The sequence below is a fragment of the Anas acuta genome, chromosome 6, assembly GCF_963932015.1.
Source record: "Anas acuta chromosome 6, bAnaAcu1.1, whole genome shotgun sequence".
NCBI classification, from domain to species: domain Eukaryota; kingdom Metazoa; phylum Chordata; class Aves; order Anseriformes; family Anatidae; genus Anas; species Anas acuta.
The window spans coordinates 11,862,299-11,881,988 of record NC_088984.1 but is presented as its reverse complement, the minus strand read 5'-3'; the positions used below and the strand labels follow the sequence as shown (position 1 = coordinate 11,881,988).

The 19,690-nt window shown below is 36.2% G+C and overlaps 1 protein-coding gene across 1 annotated transcript in view; it reads left to right on the top strand.

Moving 5' to 3' along the window:
• Positions 1-19,000, top strand: part of GYPC (glycophorin C (Gerbich blood group)) — a 33,243-nt gene extending 14,243 nt beyond the window's left edge. Inside the window, exons 2-3 of the mRNA XM_068687418.1 lie at positions 12,276-12,326; positions 14,956-19,000. Of these exons, the coding sequence (XP_068543519.1) occupies positions 12,276-12,326; positions 14,956-15,152 (248 nt within the window). The 3' untranslated portion in view covers positions 15,153-19,000. The remainder of the gene's footprint in view (positions 1-12,275; positions 12,327-14,955) is intronic.
• Positions 19,001-19,690: the final 690 nt, after the last annotated feature.

The window sequence follows — 19,690 nt, the reverse complement described above, 5'->3', positions numbered from 1 at the left end:
CTACAGCCACTATATTTCAAAGGAATCACTTGGCTGTGAAAAAAATGAGTTTTCAGTTCTTTTAAGAGCAATCTAGCAAGGAATTATCTTGTTGTATCCAGCTCTTTTTTACCTTTGTGCTTCGCTTTTGGGGAAACCTGTTTGTTCTGAGTGCAGATATATAATGTTCCTCACCTGCCTGAAAGAGCACTTCTGCCTTTTGCCCTTTCTGTCTGCACCTAGCACACCCCTTCTTGTTAACAGAGCAACCAATAGTCAGACCACATGGTAGTGACTTTGATCATTTTACCAATAAATAAATAACCCCTGCCACCTTTTTATATTTTTTATTTTTTATTTTTTCCATTGAGCCAGTTTTCTGTTGGATCAGCTTGAATGGAAAAGGGTTAGGAGCGAGAATGCCCTTTTCAGCTGGAATGTAAGCAGCCAGCTCAAATCACAACAATTCACTCTCAGCTTTCCTGCATGTGTATTTCATACATTTAGGAAAGGAACAGCCCAAAGGTTTTGCAGTAAGCCAAAAACATGTTGATCAGAGAAGTGCCTTAGCAAGCATTTGTTGCTATTGAAAAGTACCAGACCATATTTCTTTGCTTAATGACACACATTAATCCTCCACTGAAATTGCCAGAATTATCCAAGCTTAATCTGGCTTTAGAAGTTTAAAATATAGTCCAAACTATATAAAAATGAGGCATTATGACCAAAAAAAAGGAGCTGGAAAAAAAAAAAAATATATATATATATCAGTACTGTCCCTTTGGCTTTTCCTTTGTTGTTCAAACCACTAAAGACATTCTTTAAAAAAAAAAAAAAGTCGATTTTTTAAATTGGTGACCAAAATGTGAATATCATCCCATTACTTCCACCCACTACCATTTCTGTTTTCAGTCCAGTTTCCTAATGAAATGAGTCTTATATGTTCCTGCTGTCTAACTGTCTGCTTAATCATCTGTTCATCCATCTGTCACTTCACATCAAGAACTTTTGGATCTACTAACCAGTGTCAACCAGATTTGAAAGAGAAGCAGAAGCCTCAGAGATGATTATGGTCCTCCAAGTTGTATGAAAGTCAACATTTGTCTACAGAGAGCCATTCAAGTGAGCAGTAACACAAAAATGGCTCCTTACTAGGAGAATAAACTAAAGAATGTTCTTCTCTATGTAGGAATATATTAGCAACAAATTTTGGCAAGATCATGGAATGGCTCTGGTTGGAATGGACCATAAAGATCATCAAACTCCAACCATCAGGATAAGGTTGCTTCTGAAAATATGACTACAATTAGTAGGCCTAATGCAGACATGTAAGGCACTATTTAAGCACCTATTGGAGAGATCTAGCACTGCTTATCAGTGCACGTCAAAGGCTCTGACTACCTTTTAGAAAGGCTAAGCCCCCAGGACAGGTTAGGAAAGGGATGGCTGAACAATGCTAACAGTAATGGTTGGGATTTATTTTCCCTAATTATAATCTCCAGAAACCTAGGCCTCTAATCTATGCTAGTAGTTGGCTTAAGTTGGGTAAATTGGCTTCTTGGCTGATAAGAATGGAAGTTCCCACTCCCTCCCCCAGAATTCATCACACTTCTGCAGGAGCTGAATGGATTTCCCTGCAAGAAGGGGTGTCCTTCCTGCAGCACCTTCAGATATAGCATAGATTATGTAGGCTCTTTTCTAGTGGCTAAACGTCTCATCAGGCTAGTTATTATCTCTCCACCTACATAGTACTGACTGTTCATTCTTCATTAGGAGAGAGGAACATTATTAATTAATTGCTAATGAATCTCAAAACAGTGTAAGTCCCTCACTGAAAAATATTCAGTATATGGTTTTAATGCAGGTTGTTGGTGTTTGTTTGTTTGTTTGTTTGTTTTTAATGCTCAGCTCTGTTAATGTGTTCAATATTCTATTTGCCAAATAAAGCCAGACAACTGTCCAAAAACAATGGACAAGAGAGACTTTTTTCTTTCATTTTTTTTTTCTCCCAACAATTATTGCACTATCTGTCTAGAATTCCTCAGATGAATGATAGATGCTGAAGAATTTTTGTTAAAATTGCTCAACTCAATTCAGACAGATTGGACTAATACATAAATGCTTTTCAAATAACAAAGCAGGCTTTGTCTTTTTTATTGCAGCAGATAGGCAAAAGAAATCTGCATGTTCATTGCAGAATCCTTGGAATATGAGAAATGTTGTTACCCTGAGCTATACTTGCCTTGCAAGTTTCTAAGGTATCTTATTTATTCTTATCTTTTGTTTAATTTGTTCAATATTTAAAGCATTTCAAAGATTGTTTCCACTACAGATATCTCTACTAATAATATTAACCTCATCAGTGTTCCAGGAAAGATCTCTGTGTCCCTAAAGAGCATATGCTAAACTTCCTGACATTTCCACTTGCAATGCTTAGTAGACAAGCACCTTAGGCAAGCATTGGTGTAGGAGCTGGATGTAGCTGAATACAATTCATATGAAATAAGCAGGGGAACAGAGCACAGCCATCTCCTGTTTTCAAGAATTATCACCTGTAGAACTGCTTAGCTACAAAATATTGGTGGTGAGAATGAGACATAAAGGAAGAAACCTGCCCATGTTGGGAAAATTATTATACTTTTCTAAGGATAGTAGCTGGGCACTAAATCCTTTGAATTGTCAGGATAATATCTTTGTACATGACTGCAGGCTTTCAGCAGCTTCCAGGTGATTTCTAGGTCACATCACCTGTAATTTAAGTACAAGGTCAAATCTTTTAATCTCAAAACTAGAAACAGACATTTAGCAGCTTTAATAAACTAATGGTCACATTCCTTTCCTCTCATGTTCATGTTCATTAAAACAAGCTTTTCGCCAGCAGCAGAACCACTGAGACACTTTTGCTTTTGGATTTATGTCCCTAAATCCCACCACTGACATACACTGGCTCCCTTCCACAGCAGTTCTGCAGGGGAAGGGATAGGACATTGCTGCAGCTCGTATTTACCTACATGCACAACCACTGGAAAACATGTGGTGACTGGACAACCAGTTGCTGCAAACTGAGCTTAAAATTACGGAGTTCTTACTGCCTCTCCTTCACTGCTGGACTAATCTGGTCTCCCTTTTTTCTCTATCCTGCAGTTTCCAGGAAAATTGAGGCAAAAGTGTTTCTCTTTGCCTGCTCTTCCTTTAAAATTCATTGGAGCTGAATAATGGAGTCAAAACTTCTAAAGGCTGTAAGGACAGATAATCAGACATACAACAGGAACACCTACATTTCACAGAGAAAATCAGCACAAAAATACTGCCAAACATATTTGGTGGAAATACTTAACATACCAAACAAACTGCTTGGTCTGTCCTAGTTAGGGGGACTAATTTTGGCTAATGTTTGTTTTGAATCATAACACATCCAGGAAAAGGGTGTGTTTCAAATGTAAACTAAAACCTAATCCTACGGAGTCATTAAGGTTATAAAATCAAGCTCATCAACATTAAAAAATACATAGATCCCCTTATCCTCTGATGACATCATAAAAAGTCCCCAGAGTCAAGATTGAGGCTGGTAGACCATGTAGGTACACATTAAAAGCACATCTTGGTAAATAATTACAAACACTTCAGAGGTTGAATTGTTTTACTGTATCATATAACCAATTACACAAGTGAAGGAATTGTCAATACATCACCTCCTCCAAGAACTCTTTCCACTGAAAGGTTCCAGCTGAAATTTTTATGCATATGCTTCTAACATGTAAAGTTTAAGTCAGTGAAGTGTGCCTTTTCATTAGTTGTTTCTCAAGAATTAGAGGTTAAGTATCTGTTACAGATTTTGAGATGGCTGTTCACCATATCCATCCTCAGCTACTTTGATTACCTGTGATCATTTGAAAAATTTGCAAAAAAAATCAATTGCTTTGCTTTAATCAATTGTTAATTGTTAATCAATGGCTAATCAATTTGCATTGCTTTGATCTCAGTGCATGAGCAAATGGCTGTTTTGTTCTCATTTTGAGTCAGCAAAAATGACTAGAGCTTGAAGTTGTTGACTGTGGAGGACAGTCAGGCAGAAATTATTTGGCAGATTCTCTGGATATTTAGTGTTTCTTTCAAAAGCTTCTCTATTGACAAAAAAAAAAAAAAAAAGTAGTTTTCTGTTCCAATGTGGAGTGGGATGGTGGAAGAAGGAAGCATACATGCAGGAAGACTGCCTAATCATGAACTGTAGCTTCTGGTTTGATTCATAGCTCATTTGTCACTGCTTCTATAATGTAGCAATAATAGATCAATTTATCTTCCCCAGCAAAATGTACATTTGGAGTGTGAGCCAACTTTGTTATGGAGGAAAAATGTGAATTTAAATCTGCCCCTTCTTAAGGGGATACTGTCATTTAAATTCTCTTAGTGGATATACTGTGCTTAAATGACATCAGAATAAGTGGTTGATATTCAGGCACCCCAAGCAAATGAGAAAAAAATGCTTCTAGTAAGCAAAAATAAAACTATGTATGTGTATATATTTATATATGCATATATATATACATACACACACACAGGTACAGATATATATATTTTGGTTAAACAGAAAGGAAGTTTTCTTTCAAGTTCTCTTACGGGAATAAATAGAAAAGTTTGATATAACTAAAAAAAAGTCTATGGTTTGTTTAGATAATGTAGCTCTTTTAACCATTTTATTTTCTTTCTTATATTTTAGTTGATTTTTTTATTTTCTTCAAAATATAGAGTATCTGTTCAGTTTTAAGATTTTTTTTTTCCAACTAAATTTCCCAAATGTCATTAACACTTTCTCCTTTCCTCCTCTTATCATTAAGGTATATCATACGACTATTTTTTGACAAACTGACTTTTAGTGTATCTCTCCATCTCTGATTTTCTCCAAATATCAAGTGCAATTCAATTTAACAAATGAAGGAGAAATGTGGATGATGCCATTACTCCCTGAAACACTGGGGAAAAAAAATGTTTTATTTATTTATTCTAGAAAGGTACAAAATAATTTGATGACACTGTATACCAAAATCAGATCTGAACTATTAAAATTATGTGGCAATCCTAATCTAATTAAATTAAATCTAATTAATGTAATATGCCATTTATGCTTACTGTATTATACAGCTTGAAAACTCTTGAACAGACCATGATTTTAATTGAAAGAGACTAGATTTTTTCTTCTCAAAATGAACGACAAAGTATTTACTATCTGGGATAGCAAGGGGATTGGGCCCAGTGCATTTTTATTTTGTAGATGTTTTTAATCTGCATGATTTACTTTACACATGGAGCACAGTCCATTTACTTACGCAAAAGATCATGCGGCTGTTGTATCTTACCATTATTGTCATTATAATAATTTAGTATATAAATGGCAGCCAAATTATTCTGTCTCTTGTCCAGATTGACAGATGAGAATCTGTTCCTTAATTCTGAAAGAACAGCCTTGATGTGTTTCATTATCTAATGGGAGATGGTGATGGCTTTTTCAGCAGAACGTGTCAAATTGATGGGTTCAGGCTGATGACCCTTTTGGATAAGAGATGCCAGTTCTGCCTGGGCATTACACATTTAGTGCAAATATTAAAATATGTAATAACTTTTTTTTTTTTTTTTTTAATCCAGAGAGGCCTTAGTGTTATGCATCTGATATCATAACACAGGCCAGAGAGCAAACTGAACAATTAACTTATTTTTAACATTAAGTTTTCAGGAATTTGTTCAACTCGTTTTTACTCATGCAGCTGTAGTGAACCAGTTCTAAGTATAGCTTGTAAATTAAATCAGTATGCTAAGGTTAATAGATTAATGATTTTCTCATGAATGCAATGTGTTGGCAAGGCACAAACATAAACCAAAGGGCAAGGAGGACACACCACAGTTGCATAAACAATGGAGAAGTTAAGACTTCATTAGTTCTTCAATGCTAAATGTGTGGTAAGAAGTCTTGCATCAGTGATGACAGTAGAGACACATTAAGATCTGTTTTTACAGTCAAAAGGAGTGCTAACTGTACAAGAGCATACAACGAACAAAAAGAGTCCCTGAGAAGGGAGCAGTTAAAGGAAATAAAGTTTTATTTTATTTAAAAATTAAAACTGCAGAAATTATGTTAAAAGTTTTTAACAACAGCATAAGCTTCCTAGTGGTCTCTATAGATTCAAAAGTTTACAACATTTTAATGAACCCAATAAGGCACCTTACTACCACCCACCTTCAGTGGAAGCAACTGGACAACTGGATCAGTGATGAATGTTTTTGAACCCCCACTCAAAATCTTTACCTGAAAAGGCAGTCAACCTTCAAAATTAAGATTTTTTAAAATAAAGCAAAAGGACAATTTACTAGACTCCTTGTAGGTATTGCTGAGTAAAGTGTCTTTCATTAGCCTCAAGTTACACTTAAAAGTCACTTTCAAATCTATGATGTGTGAAAGATCAATCAGTAAAGAGGGAAAATCCTTCTCTGCACTATGTTCATATCTGGCTTGAATCATGAACTGGATCTTAGTCAGTTTGAACATACCCTTTGTTTACCGGAAGTACATAGATGGATCATACTAATATTTAAGACAAAATAATTGAAAGTTGAATTCTCAAGGCACATTTCAGCCTACAGACTACTTACACATCTCTTGACCTCTAGTCAGTATCTGCAAAGCATATCTGTGGACACCAAACTCAGGTTGGGTTGTTCTTCACTTGTAAAAGTCCTACCAGCAGGAGTGTGGTTGTTTTGTTTGTTTTTTTTTTACAGAGGTTAGATGAGCCAATTAAAAAGGAAATCTTACAGCATGTTTTCTAGTCTGCATACCTAAGAAGGAAAACACTGCACGATTCATCACTATGCACCATTTAAGTGGGTTGAATGAATTAAGCGTTTCTTATGCAACAAACAGGCACATCAGGAGAGCAAATGGGTTACCTAAGAAAAGCACTTAGAGACCTACCTGAGTGTAATAACCATAAGCAGACAGCAATGGAGCATCATGATAAGGGTTGGCTTAGGTTTCTCTGAATCAGAAGCACAAGCCTGTGGGCAGGAAAATCTGGAAAGGCAGAAGTAGTGCTGCCTGACTGATGTCAAGTGGCCTTGTAAATTGTAGTGCAAAAGCTGCTTATCACACATAGATATCTGTATAGTTATTCTGCTTGACTCACCCACTCCAAAACTGCAGTATCTCTCACAGCTGCAAGGGATTCATGAAGATGAATCCCTGTAAGCTCATGCTTTTCTTTATGTATTCAATGCTGTTTAGCAGTAAACACTTGTCCAACTTTAGTTTGGAGTTTTATTTTAGGAAATGAAAGAGACATTGAGAAGTCTGAGGTAAGGTATATGTCATTCCATCAGGTTGCCCTTCTGAATTGCACAGCAGAGATATAGTACTTCATGCTAGTAGACTAGAGTTATCCTGTAGGATGATCTCCATGTTTTCCTTGTCAAATATTCCAAAAGTTGATCCCTTAGCAAATACAATTTTCTTTTCATGCCTTTTCCTTGTGCAAATCCATAATAAGCAAACAGGTAGGCATTTAAATTGCTAACTATAATGCTGACTGAAAAACCACTAAGGCTGCAAGCACTGGATTTTTTTTTTTAATTCTGGAAACTCCATTAGCAGGTGAAAACAATACCTGAAATATAAGGTGATATTAAATAAACATATAAAACATATAATAATAATAATAATAATAATAATAACAATAATAATATGATCACAATTATAATTATATAATTATACATTGTATTATTTTACATAATTTTAATATTTTATATATATATATATATATATATACTTTATATATATATAAAGTAAATATAAAACATGATCTAAAATCCATGCTTTCTGTGCTGGGTGGGAGAGAATACCTACATATTTCAGGAACAAATATGCCCTTTCCTCTCACCATGTAAGCAAAATGTCCTGTTTAGTTTGTATCTCTTCACATAGTTATACTTCTAAAGTAGCTTACTGATAGGTCTTGCATCTTTATGAATACCTGAAGGGAGGGGGCAAAGAAGATAGAACCAGGCTCTTTTCAGTTATGCCCAGTGCCAGGACAAGAGGCAACGGGCACAAACTGGCACACAGGAGGCTCCATCTGAACACCAGGAGGCACTTCTGTGCTGTGCAGTTGGTGAGCACTGGCACGGGCTAACCAGAGAGGTGGTGGAGTCTCCTTCTTGAAGATCTCCAGAAGCCTTCTAGATGTGGTCCTGGCCAGCCAGCTCTGGGTGGCCCTGCTTGAGCAGGGGGTTGGACCAGATGGCCTCTAGAGGTCCTTTTCAAATGTAATTGTTCTGTGATCCTGTGATATATCTGGGTTATCCTAACACTTTGTGTCTCCTTTAAAGTCTTGTTTCCTGATGTCACAAAATTATGCCAAAACTTCACTTTTCATCCACAGAGTGTATTTGGTCTTTGGTACTGTGGAAAAGATCTAGAAAGTAAGACTTTAATGCATCTCAAGCATGAAAGAAAGGGAGAAAAAAATGTATTATTTTAAGGGGATGATCATAATTTTAAGCAGGGAGTGACTTATAGCTTTTAGTGACTCAGATTTGGAATTTAAAGAACAAAGGAAACTGTCACAACTGCCAGGAGAAATGTATAGCAAAATAAGGAGAGAGCTGAGCCTCAAACATTCTCACTGCTGGACCTGCCTTCTTGAAACAAGTGCTCCTCATCCAAAGTGAAGTGGAAGCAGTTTAAAATAGAAAAACTATCAAAATTAACAAAATTCAAGTTTTATTGTAAAAAGTAAATAAATAAATAAATAAATCACACCTGGAGGAGAAAGTTTAACAGATTTACTGACAAATTTAGCAGGAAAAATCGTCACTGGCTACGTTAACATGAAAGCTACTTATACTGGCTTTTCACCTTTGAAGTGCTAAGCCAGAGATCTACTTGCAGTATTATAGAGTCAGAAACATTCCTGAGGCTTTCAGAGGCTGCTGTATTCTTGGCATGATTTTATTGATAAGAATGAGACAGGTAGCAATTGTCATTCTATTGCAAAAATCCTTATCTGTAAGTTTATGGACAGAACTGGAATTTGATGAATTTCAGGTCACGGCACAAAGGCATTTCTTTCCCTTCATTCTGGCTTTTAGAAACATACTTTCCAACAACAGACAATTTGATTTGTATGCTTTATTCTTGATTTAGCTAACCCATTCTGATGGCCAAGAGTTTTATGAAAAACAAGTCTTCCCAGGCTCGTTGCTTTCTGTGTCTCATGGTAACCAATGGCACTAAATAACAACACTGTCTAAACACATTCGGGACCAGATTGGACAAGGGCCAGTATAACAGTAAGAGGAAGTTTTGTGGGGGCAGTTTAGCAATAGATAACACAAAAGATGTCCTTGAAACGAAGGTAAATAACCAAAACAGATGCAACAGCAGTTACTGAAGTACAGACATTTGAGTGCTCTGCATGTTAAGAAGAGCAGAATAAAGAAGGTATAAGAGGGCTCCAGCTAACAACATTTGCTCAGCTAAAAATTCTGTATGTTCTATATCTTTTCTGCTTAGGGAACTGAAGATCCAGTCCTATGGCATTGCAATTTATTTCCCATGCAGGCCAAGCGGAAGTTCAAAAAGAACATGCTGAGATTCTTGGCCAAGCATGTTCCTGTCTGGATGGTGTCTGTTGTCTCACCCTTACTCTGGGAAGATGGCCTCATTTGATGAGCACATGCCTTGCATTTTCCTTAGTCGTGTTTCGTGAAGGGTGATACCATTTCAGTCTTGAATGACACTGATACCTTTCCCCCACCTAGAAATATTATCATATTGCTATGTATCACATTGCTATTTTTGGACAAAGTGAAATCTCAAGAACTGCAAGACAGGCACTAAGGGTCACTCTCTCTCCTCCATCATCCTTGCTCCATAACTGTTCTGGAGAGAAGACCCTGAAAAATTCAGGCCGTTGGCTGCAGTGTCCAGATACTCCAAAGGATGCAGCAAAAGTCAACAAAAGCCAGCTGAGAGGACAGTGAGGCTATTCTGGCCTGGTAAATAATGGAAACACAAAGGAAAAGTAGGACTCTCATCCTTGCAGTAAAATGAGAACTGTGGTGACTGAAGCCTCATCACAGTGCTAGCTGTTTGCTGAATGGCAAGGACATTGTCAGCTTAACAGACCAGTGCCAACTACATGATAGCTCAGGATAGGGCCATCACTCTTGTGAAAACTTAGAAAGTACAGTATTGCAATGAAAACTTTTTTGCAAATTGATGATATTGTAATCCATTTTCAAAAAGCACTTTGGTGGCAACTACCAGAGATAAGGCACCTGCTTGTTATCTGAATCTGAGAGACACATGGAAAGAACAGAAAAGAACTGGCAGTTACTCACCTACCTTTTTATAATTAAATGAATCATGATTTGATTTGGAATTAATGTTTGGAAACAAGTCATGTGGTTAGGGAAGCACTTTAGAATTCACACCTTTAAGTATTTGATTTCTGTAGAGGAGCTTGTTTTTTAGCATGCAGTACATATTTGGTATATTATGAAATACAGAGCAGTTTGACCTTGAAACAATTAATCTCTTCTGAGGCACATGGGTTTTGAATGGATATAGACATAATTAGAGAATTTAAATTACACAAGGCATGCTCAATCTTTCCATCTGGAAGAAAATGTGGGAAGGACATCTGTGGGAGAGGAAAGGCCTTTCTCTTTCCAGAAAAAAAAAAAAAAAAAAGTCCCATGACTGGGAAGAGAGGGATTCTTTGACTCTCAGCTCTCCTCAATATATTATAATCTGATATGAGACCAGTCATGAATAAGGAGAAAGCTTCTGATACTCTTACCCTTGTATTGGCTATCACACATTTAGCCAAAGAGACAGATATCAACCATTTATATCAGTACCACTGTTGAGCTTACTAGAAGGATTTGGAATTAACATTTTTACATTTTCAAGAGAACTTTGCTATCTGCTGTATTTACCAATTGGAAGAAAGAGAGGAGAGAGAAAGAGTGAGAGAGAGCGCTCACATAAAGCTAGTTGCTTTGTTAGGACAACAAAAGCATTTAGAATTGCAGAAACGATACAATAATTAAAAAATAAAATAAAATAAAATAAGAGTGTCCTGTCATAAAACTAGCATGGACAAACCACAGGAATTTATCACCTTCTCAGACACCCACATAATTCAAGAGTACATGAGATGATACCAATGACATGAGATAAAGAGTTGAAAATAAGATGAGATTTGTACCTGGATCATCTACAGAGAAGCTATCAAAGAAATACTCATCTATGTGAATTTACTTTCAATAAAGTAAAAAATATTATAAATTTTTCAAAATTTTCAAAATTACTATTTTTCAAAAATAAATTTTCAAAAAAAGAAAATACTTTTCAAATAATGAGAGAAAAATACTCTCTGTTTTTTAGGATTTTTTTTCTTCTTCACTCCAAAACACTGCCTATTCATTAGTTGTTTTGGATATTTTTTGTAAGTTCAATAATTAAATAATCAAAATACAATTCAAATTCTAACTGCTCTTTGAGCACCTTACAACCTTTTAGACCAACTTCTTACACCTTGAAAGGACATGTCAGATACTTCTCTTTTGCTTTCAAATTGCAAAACTATGTATATGTTTTTAAAGAATTATAGTCCAATAAAGAAAATAATTTGATTTATCAACACAAAATTCAGACTTACTCGAAGCAAGGACTGTTTTTCACCACATGCATAACGGGATTTTCTTGATTCCAAATGTAGGTTTAAAATAAAATAAATGCTAAGATTAAAAAGAGAATATTCCAGATGAATAAATACTAATTAAATCAATAGAGCTAAATTAATTTTCAAGATCCAGATCATAGCCTAAAAGCCATAAACAGGAAAATAAATAGGTGTCAATATTTCTTTTTCCAAAAAACTACCTTTCTGAATGTAATCACAGTACCTGTACACTCTTAATTTAATCATTCACTGGAGGATGTTACAGGTAACTGCTCATAATAAACAGTAGGTGTTTCCCTGAGGGCCAGGGTAGTTTGCATAATGTGCTAACTGTTTTTTTTCTAGTGTTATAGTGAAAGAAAACTATTACAGTACAGACAGTTCTAATGAGATGTTTCATAAACGTCTTTTGCTAATGAGAGATCTTGTTTAAGTTCTGAGTTTCAGAGGTTAAAATAATACAGCACCACTAAAACAGCTGATGCTGTTACATGTAATCCAAGTCCTTTTTTTTTCTTCTTCTTTAATTAACTTTTGTATCTTCTGATCTATTTATAGATGCAGACATCGAGAACTCCTCAGCTGGAGCAGATGTGGCTGTTATTGGAGGTAAGTAGCACATCATACTTAGCGGCACCATTAGAATTAAAACAGCAGGATGGTTGGTTTCTTGCATTTTGCAAACCCCCTACTTTGCTGACAAGACAACAGGAGTGGCACAATTAGAGTTAATTAGGCCAGTGGGAAATCTGCTCCCAGAGGGGCTATTGGCAAGATAACAAGATGAGATAATGAGCATAAACCATCGAGCAGTACCACCCCCATCCATTCCTTTTAGACAAGAATCTAAATGTCCAGTAGCAAAGTCAACCTCTGATATTGCTCATCATTCCCTGGTCCAAGACAAAATATAATACAAAATTGGTGTGACATCTTTGATTTGAATCACACCAACTCACACCAACGGACCCTTTATTCTTACAGAACATACCACAGAGCATTTCCTGGTGTTCCATTAAAGCTCCCTCATGCATTTAAACTAAATACAGTTGTCAGGATAAATGAACAAAGCTATGTTCACAGAGAGAACCCTGTCTTTTTACTTTTATTGTGTTTGTTCATTTCCATGCTAACGCACTAATTTCAGCCATTCACAAGGGGGTATACCAATCATTAGTGCAAATTGGAGAGGTTCTGTTATATTTCCCTCAGGTCCCATCTCCTGTAACTTTAATTTCAGCTTTCTATGAACAAGTAGCAGGTAAATTGATTTGTACTTAGTCCCCTAGGCTTATTAATATTGTGCTATTTCTAAAGCCTATTAAAGCCTCTTGTGTCAAGGGATACCAGTGAGGTCCTAAAAACTGATGAAGCCCCCAGTGCAACTAAGATATTATTGTAAACTTAAAGTTCTCTGTATGTGCAGTTTAATTTCTGCTAGCAATAACTTCACATTCCAGAATCAGGCACCATAAAATCTGTGGGATTGCATTGCAAGCATATTTTTTAAGATAGAGTTATCATTTCTGTTCACATTGCCAATGTTCTGTTCAGTCCCCCATCTTCATGTCAATAGAATATCCAAACTTGGTTACTGATGCTGATAAATTGAAAGCTTTGGAGATACCTGCTGCTGACACATATCTTGAACACAGGGGATGGAAGAGATGTACTCTCTACCCACCCTTCATTGTCACTGCAGAATAGCAGGCCTTTCCATTCATCTGTCCAAATACAGACATTTGTTTCTAGAACAGGAATCAGCCCCTCCGGTCTACTGATTGTAGAAGAAGCCCAAGAAAACTAACTCAGATGGAGCCTCCTGTACTGTAGATGCCTACAGTTAATCAGATGAAATCCTACCTATTGCATCCTCACAGCAGCCTCACACTCTCCACATTTTTTTATTTTTTTATTTTTTTTCCCTAGGCTTATCCTATTCTGGTGCTTCTTATTGTGTATTTCTTTAATATTTGGTTTACTTCTTTAATCCCCTAGTCCTGGAGTCACAGGAACATAGAATCAGCTCAGTATTGTGTACTTATATAGAATTATAAGCTTATATAGCTTATTGTTATAATAATATAATAATATAATTATTATAATAGTAATTTATATATAATAATAATAATAATTTAGTTTATATAAGCTAAAGAGCTTAGAAGCACATCCAAGTAGTATCTAAAAAGTGTTTAAAAAAAAAAAAAAGAGAGAGAGAGAGAAAAAATAAAAAAAAAATGTAAAAATCATAGAAGTTCAATAAATCTGCTTCATAATTCTTTATCTATCTTTTGGATTCTTAAATGATCAATTTGATCTGAGAGGAAGGATATAGACCTTGTAGTTTTTTAGCTATCGTCTTATCCGTGGTGTCTCTTTTTCTGGACTTTCACCTTTCCTCATAGAACATGAAAAAAGAAAAAAAAAAAAAAAAAGACACTGGGAAGAGAGGACATGAAGTGTTCTTCTAGCACACAATCATCCCTGGAGAATTACTTTCCTTCACTAGGAGTGCTTCCATTCACAGTTTAGTCCTACACACATTTAGGTTGCCTATGGAAATTTTTGTCCAGTCAACACATGGCTGGTTTTAGTTTTTTAGATTTTTTTTAGATTAGTTTTAGTCTGGGAGACAGAGAAGTTCTACCCATAACATCTTTCTCCTAGGTGTCACTTTCATATTCATTACAATATAGCTTTCTTAATTAGAGCACAGCATGAGCTGGCAGCTCCCAAATATAAAGCAGTACTGCAGGCACATGGCTCCTGCTACTTGTTGAATGTCTCCTAAGAAATATTCAGTGGCCTTTACTCCTCCTGAAATTGAATACACTCAGTTGGGCAGGATCAGGTTTCCTGCAAACTGCCTGGGATATATGGTACCATAAAGATGAAAGAAACATTGGTTTTGCTTTAGGTTGTCATATTTCTTCTCATTGTGGAATGAACTGTGTAGTTCCAGTGAATCCAAGAAAATCAAGCCACTGATTTTGAAAGAAAGCTAGCAAGAATTTGATCTGCATTTCTGCATAATGTATACCCCATCTTGCTTTTGACAGTGTCAGCTCATCAGTTTGTTTCATCTGTAATTCGTTCGGACCCTAGCCATTATAACATGTGAATATCTTGTGATACATAGACTTTCCCCTATCAAGTAACTGAAGTTGTGATGCCTGGCTGCAATATTCTGCTTATATTTTATTACTGACAATGCATTTAACTGGTACCTTTCTTCTAGGTGTGATTGCTGCAGTGGTATTTGTCCTCATTTGCCTATTGGTTGTGATGGTCCGGTACATGTACAGGCATAAGGGCACCTACCACACCAATGAGGCAAAAGGAACTGAGTTTGCTGAAAGTGCTGATGCTGCTTTGAAAAATGACCCTGCTCTCCAGGAAGCTGTGGATGAGAGTAAAAAGGAATATTTCATCTGAGAGGCAAGGATTTCCATGGAGACTTCCCCAAGGGAATCAATCAGAAATACTACATCAACAGAAGTGCTAAGAGATGGATAATATGAGGAAACAGGCAAGCATCCTAATTGAAAAGTATCTCTTTATTTTATCACTGGGTTGTTTCTTTCTCTCTGCCCGTGAAGAGCTAAATGCCAGATACTTGCCTGTTGATTTTATTAGCAACACAGCTGGTCACAGTTGAAATCAATATCAGATAAGAAGAAACAAAATCTCAGTATGAGTGATACACCAAAAGCAGATAACGATAGCAAATGTCAAGCCTTGACATTTGGTGGAAATAGCAGATGCCAATGGAAAACATCCTCTTGGAGTTAATGATGCATCCTATGCTGATATTATACAGAACTACCTGAAATTGAATTTGAAATGGTCAGAGAAAAAAAAAATCAACATTAAACTAGATAAAGCTGAGGCAGCTGGAACAAACAAGCTTTGTTGCCCAGATATCTCCCCCCTCCTCTTAAAAGTGCCATTTATTGGCACAGGAGACTTTGTCTGTTGGAAATTTAGATGGGGGACTTTTCTTTTTTTGAATTTTTAGAATTTTAAAAACATAAAAGTCAAAAAGACTTCAAAGAAACAAAACTGTTGAAAACCATGGAAAATGTAAGAATGAAGGATTTATTTCTAACTTGCTCTGCATGGCAGCTTAAAAACTGCAAAATGTTGGAATTTAAACTGTAGAAAATAACAGTCAGTAGACTTGCAAATATAATTCCAATTAGTTGGTAGGTTCCCTGCATGCATGCAGGGAATAGATGGGTATTAAAAGGTAAAGCATCTTGGTTTGAGCAGGCCTTTTGAAACAGTGGAGCTCAGATAGATTTTTTTCAAGTAAGATATTTTTGCCCAAGTATTTATTTATTTATTTGTTTTGCATTGGAAAATACTCTCAGACACCCACTTGCAAGATTTTGGATTTCTGCAAGAACAGGAATTCAGTTCTGGTGCATATACTGATAAATCTTTTGTAAGCGCAACTGTAAGACTGTCACAAAAAAGAAGTTTGTTCATCTGAATGCCACCAGCTTGTATTGATGTCTCCATCTGCATGGACTCTGTATATCCTTTGCATTGTCCTAGATAAGAGCGTTACACTGACCATCAATGCTTTAATATAAATAAATAAATAGATTAGTCACAGTGGTTCACATGAAAAGATCTTATTCCTTGCCTAAAAATCAGTGGTGATGAGTTTCTTTAACCCAGTAAGTCAGCTTCCTAATTGAAGTCCACAATTAGCTCCAGAAATAAGATAATTGTTTTCTGCACCTGCTCATCCCCATTTGCAATGGTTCCCTGGACTACTGAAAATAGAGGGGAAGAAATAAAAGATAAAAAAATAAGGAACTGATGAGCTCTGCTCGACTCAATATGTTTTTTCCTGTGATTCGATCTATATATATGTGTGTGTATATATACATGTATACACACACATATAAAATCATCTACAACTGCTTTCAAGACACACTTGTGATCACTTCTTGACACCAAAGCTTGAAAGCTCCTGGATACACCAAAGCTTGAAAGCTCCTGGATACATTATCGATGTTGGCCACAAAAATGTTATAGTGAAAAGACATCAGCGCAAGAAAAGACTGATGACCCAAGTGGGGATATTTTCATCTTTTCAACCACAAACGCAGTCTTTTCTTAGTACCTGAAGTAGATGGACTTTGAATTACTCTTAAAATACCAATACCTTAGATCTTGAATCTCCATGTGTTTGCATTTTAACCAAAGAATATCAAAATCCTGCCAATTTTACTAAATGCTTAAGATATTTTTTCATAACATACTGTTGCATAACTACATTCTATTCTGTGGCTAGTTCAATACAACATGCATGCAACCCAGCACTAGCAGAGCTCAAACATGACTGTTTTCTTCTAGGATACATTACTATTTTAATCTTTTTACTGCTTTTGAAAAAGGAATCTGTTTTTATTTTTCTGGGACAAGTGTTGGAGAAACTGAATAATCTTAGCTGTAAGACTGAGTTTGTAAAACTGAAGATTCCTGACCCTCCAGCTCAATAAGAATGTAAGTATTGCCTCTGAGGAGAGGGTAAATAGGGTGACGTGAGCTCTGCTGCATCTCTCACACAAGCCATGTGAACACCAAAAATCTTTCTTCAAAAAAAACCTTTCTTCAGGACCTATAAAAGACTGCCAACCTTTCATCACCTTCTTTCTGTACACTTTCTGTACACTTCTGTACACTTTCATCTACCCAGAGCTGCCTGATGTAGGTTTGGCTGTTGAAGAACATTGACTTTAGAGCAAGGTGTGAGGGTCATGAGGAATAAATTTCAGCTTCCCTCCCCAGTCATGAAATTCTGTTTTTTGTTGTTTTTGCTTGTTTGTTTGTTTCTTTGCAACTTGATCCTGATGCTTCTAATTTGACAACTGTGACATACCTGTTTCAATATGGGAAAATCTGAATTAGTGTCTCTTTTGGTGGAAGGTTGAGTATTTTAATTATGAAGTGGATTGAGACAGTGGTTAACTACACACATTTGAACTACAGGAGTCAGATTTTCTGGTGATACAACATGAATTGAGCAGAACTCAGACAATTCTTACCAGTTCAGTCAATGCCAAACTTTTCTGTCATTGCTTTCCCTAACTGAATGCAACTACTGGTCTTTGACTATATCCCTTCTTAGTAGCTTAATTAAATCTCTTTATCCTACTTTCCCTATTCATCCATGCTAACTGTACAGCAACAGCTTCCCTATCAGTAATGAACCACTCTGAATGTTTGCAGAGCAGTGACTCTGGCATGAGCTACAGTTTCAGCTAGTTTATTTTTTTTACAGTGTTCTTTTGGGTTCCAGGACTTTGTGTGTTTAGAAATGACTCAAGCATGCTGAACAGAGAAAAGAGATTTTTTTTTGGGGGGGGGGCAATTTTCTGTTTATTTGTATGTTGTTTTTTTTTTAGGACAAACTTTGCTTTGTAATGAAGAAAGCCCATGACATCTGAATGACTGGCAGAACTCTAATGACTTCATTCTGCTTTTTTACTCATACAATAACTCCGCTGTCTTGAGTCATTCAATTTAGTTGTAAAAAGAGTGCATTATAAACTTCCTATTGCTTTTAGAACTAATAATTAGCAAAACATCCGTCTGCAAGCAACATGCTGTGCTAAAGCAAATACTATGTACAACATCAAGATGTCTCGGTTGGCAGCCGTATCTTTTCATAAGCAATGATCAATTGATTTTAACAATTTGCTTCCTGTATAGGAGAAGTAAGGAAACAGGCTGCTCTTTTGCTGAGGGTCCAGTTGTCCTGCAACTCTCTGGTGCCACATTTCCCTAACCATGCCTTCAATTCTCACGTGCAGTCACCCAGGCTCCCAGCAAGATCCCCCTTGACTTCCTATGGCATCCCTACAACTGACCATTTGTTTGCTTATTCATTTATTTTTATCATTGAGGATGCTACGTCTGTCTCTGATGGCTAAGAGCCAATTTTCACAAAAGTTTTAACTTTAGACTTCCCATCCAGTGTCAAGTTTGATCATACCTGCCCAACCTGGTCTCAGATTGATTTACAAAGTTTACATTTGACACATTTTTCACAGAAAAGGGGTCTAAAACTAGTATTGCAAACTCTGGTTAGTTAAATTGAATGCCATAAACCTTCAGCATTCACTAAACAAGGGATCAAGATGATGATTCCTGAAGCAGGAATTTTGTCCTGATTCCTTAATTCTTAGTGAAAACTTCTGGAATCCCACCATGCACTGAAAGCTATAGCCATTTTTATGTTTTTTTGTTTGTTTGTTTGTTTTTTTCTTTTTTATGTTTATGTAATAAAGAAAAAAAAAGAATTTCACTTCCCATATTCTCATATTCTATATTCTTCTGTCCTGCCTTAACATCTGGAACTGCATTTCTTGTAATTTTGTAGAATACCTGAATCCTCCCCTGCACTAAAACAACTGCTTATTAGTGCCAGCACCTGTAGCTCAGCAGGGTAATTCTATCCAAAAGCAGTTAGTCCCAATCAGATATCTGCCTACCATGTCTTAGACCCGGTACACATTTTTTTCTGAGGCGTGGCCACTGTCATTCCAGGTTTCCCTGGGGCCAAAGTGCCATTGCACATTAATGCTGTCCTGCAGAGGATTTAAACATTTTTATTCTTTTTAGAACAAAAGGACCAAATCACTTTGTGAGTCTATTAAAAATAATATCATAGGATTTCCTTAGAAACATCAACATGGATTTTTCTTTTAAATCAAATCTAGAAATCATTGGAAGAACACCACAAAGGGAAAATAAAAAGGACTGTTCTCATTCAGCAGGAAATGCACAAAAAAAATACTGTAACATTTATAGCAGAAGGATAAGTAGGATAGCATTGTAAGCCACAGCCTGCAAGGATTCCTTACAGAGTACAGGAAACGCTGATACAAGATGTAAATTAGTAAAAAGATACAGAGTGGGAGAAGATAACTAGATGCCAATAAAGATGGAGAGTA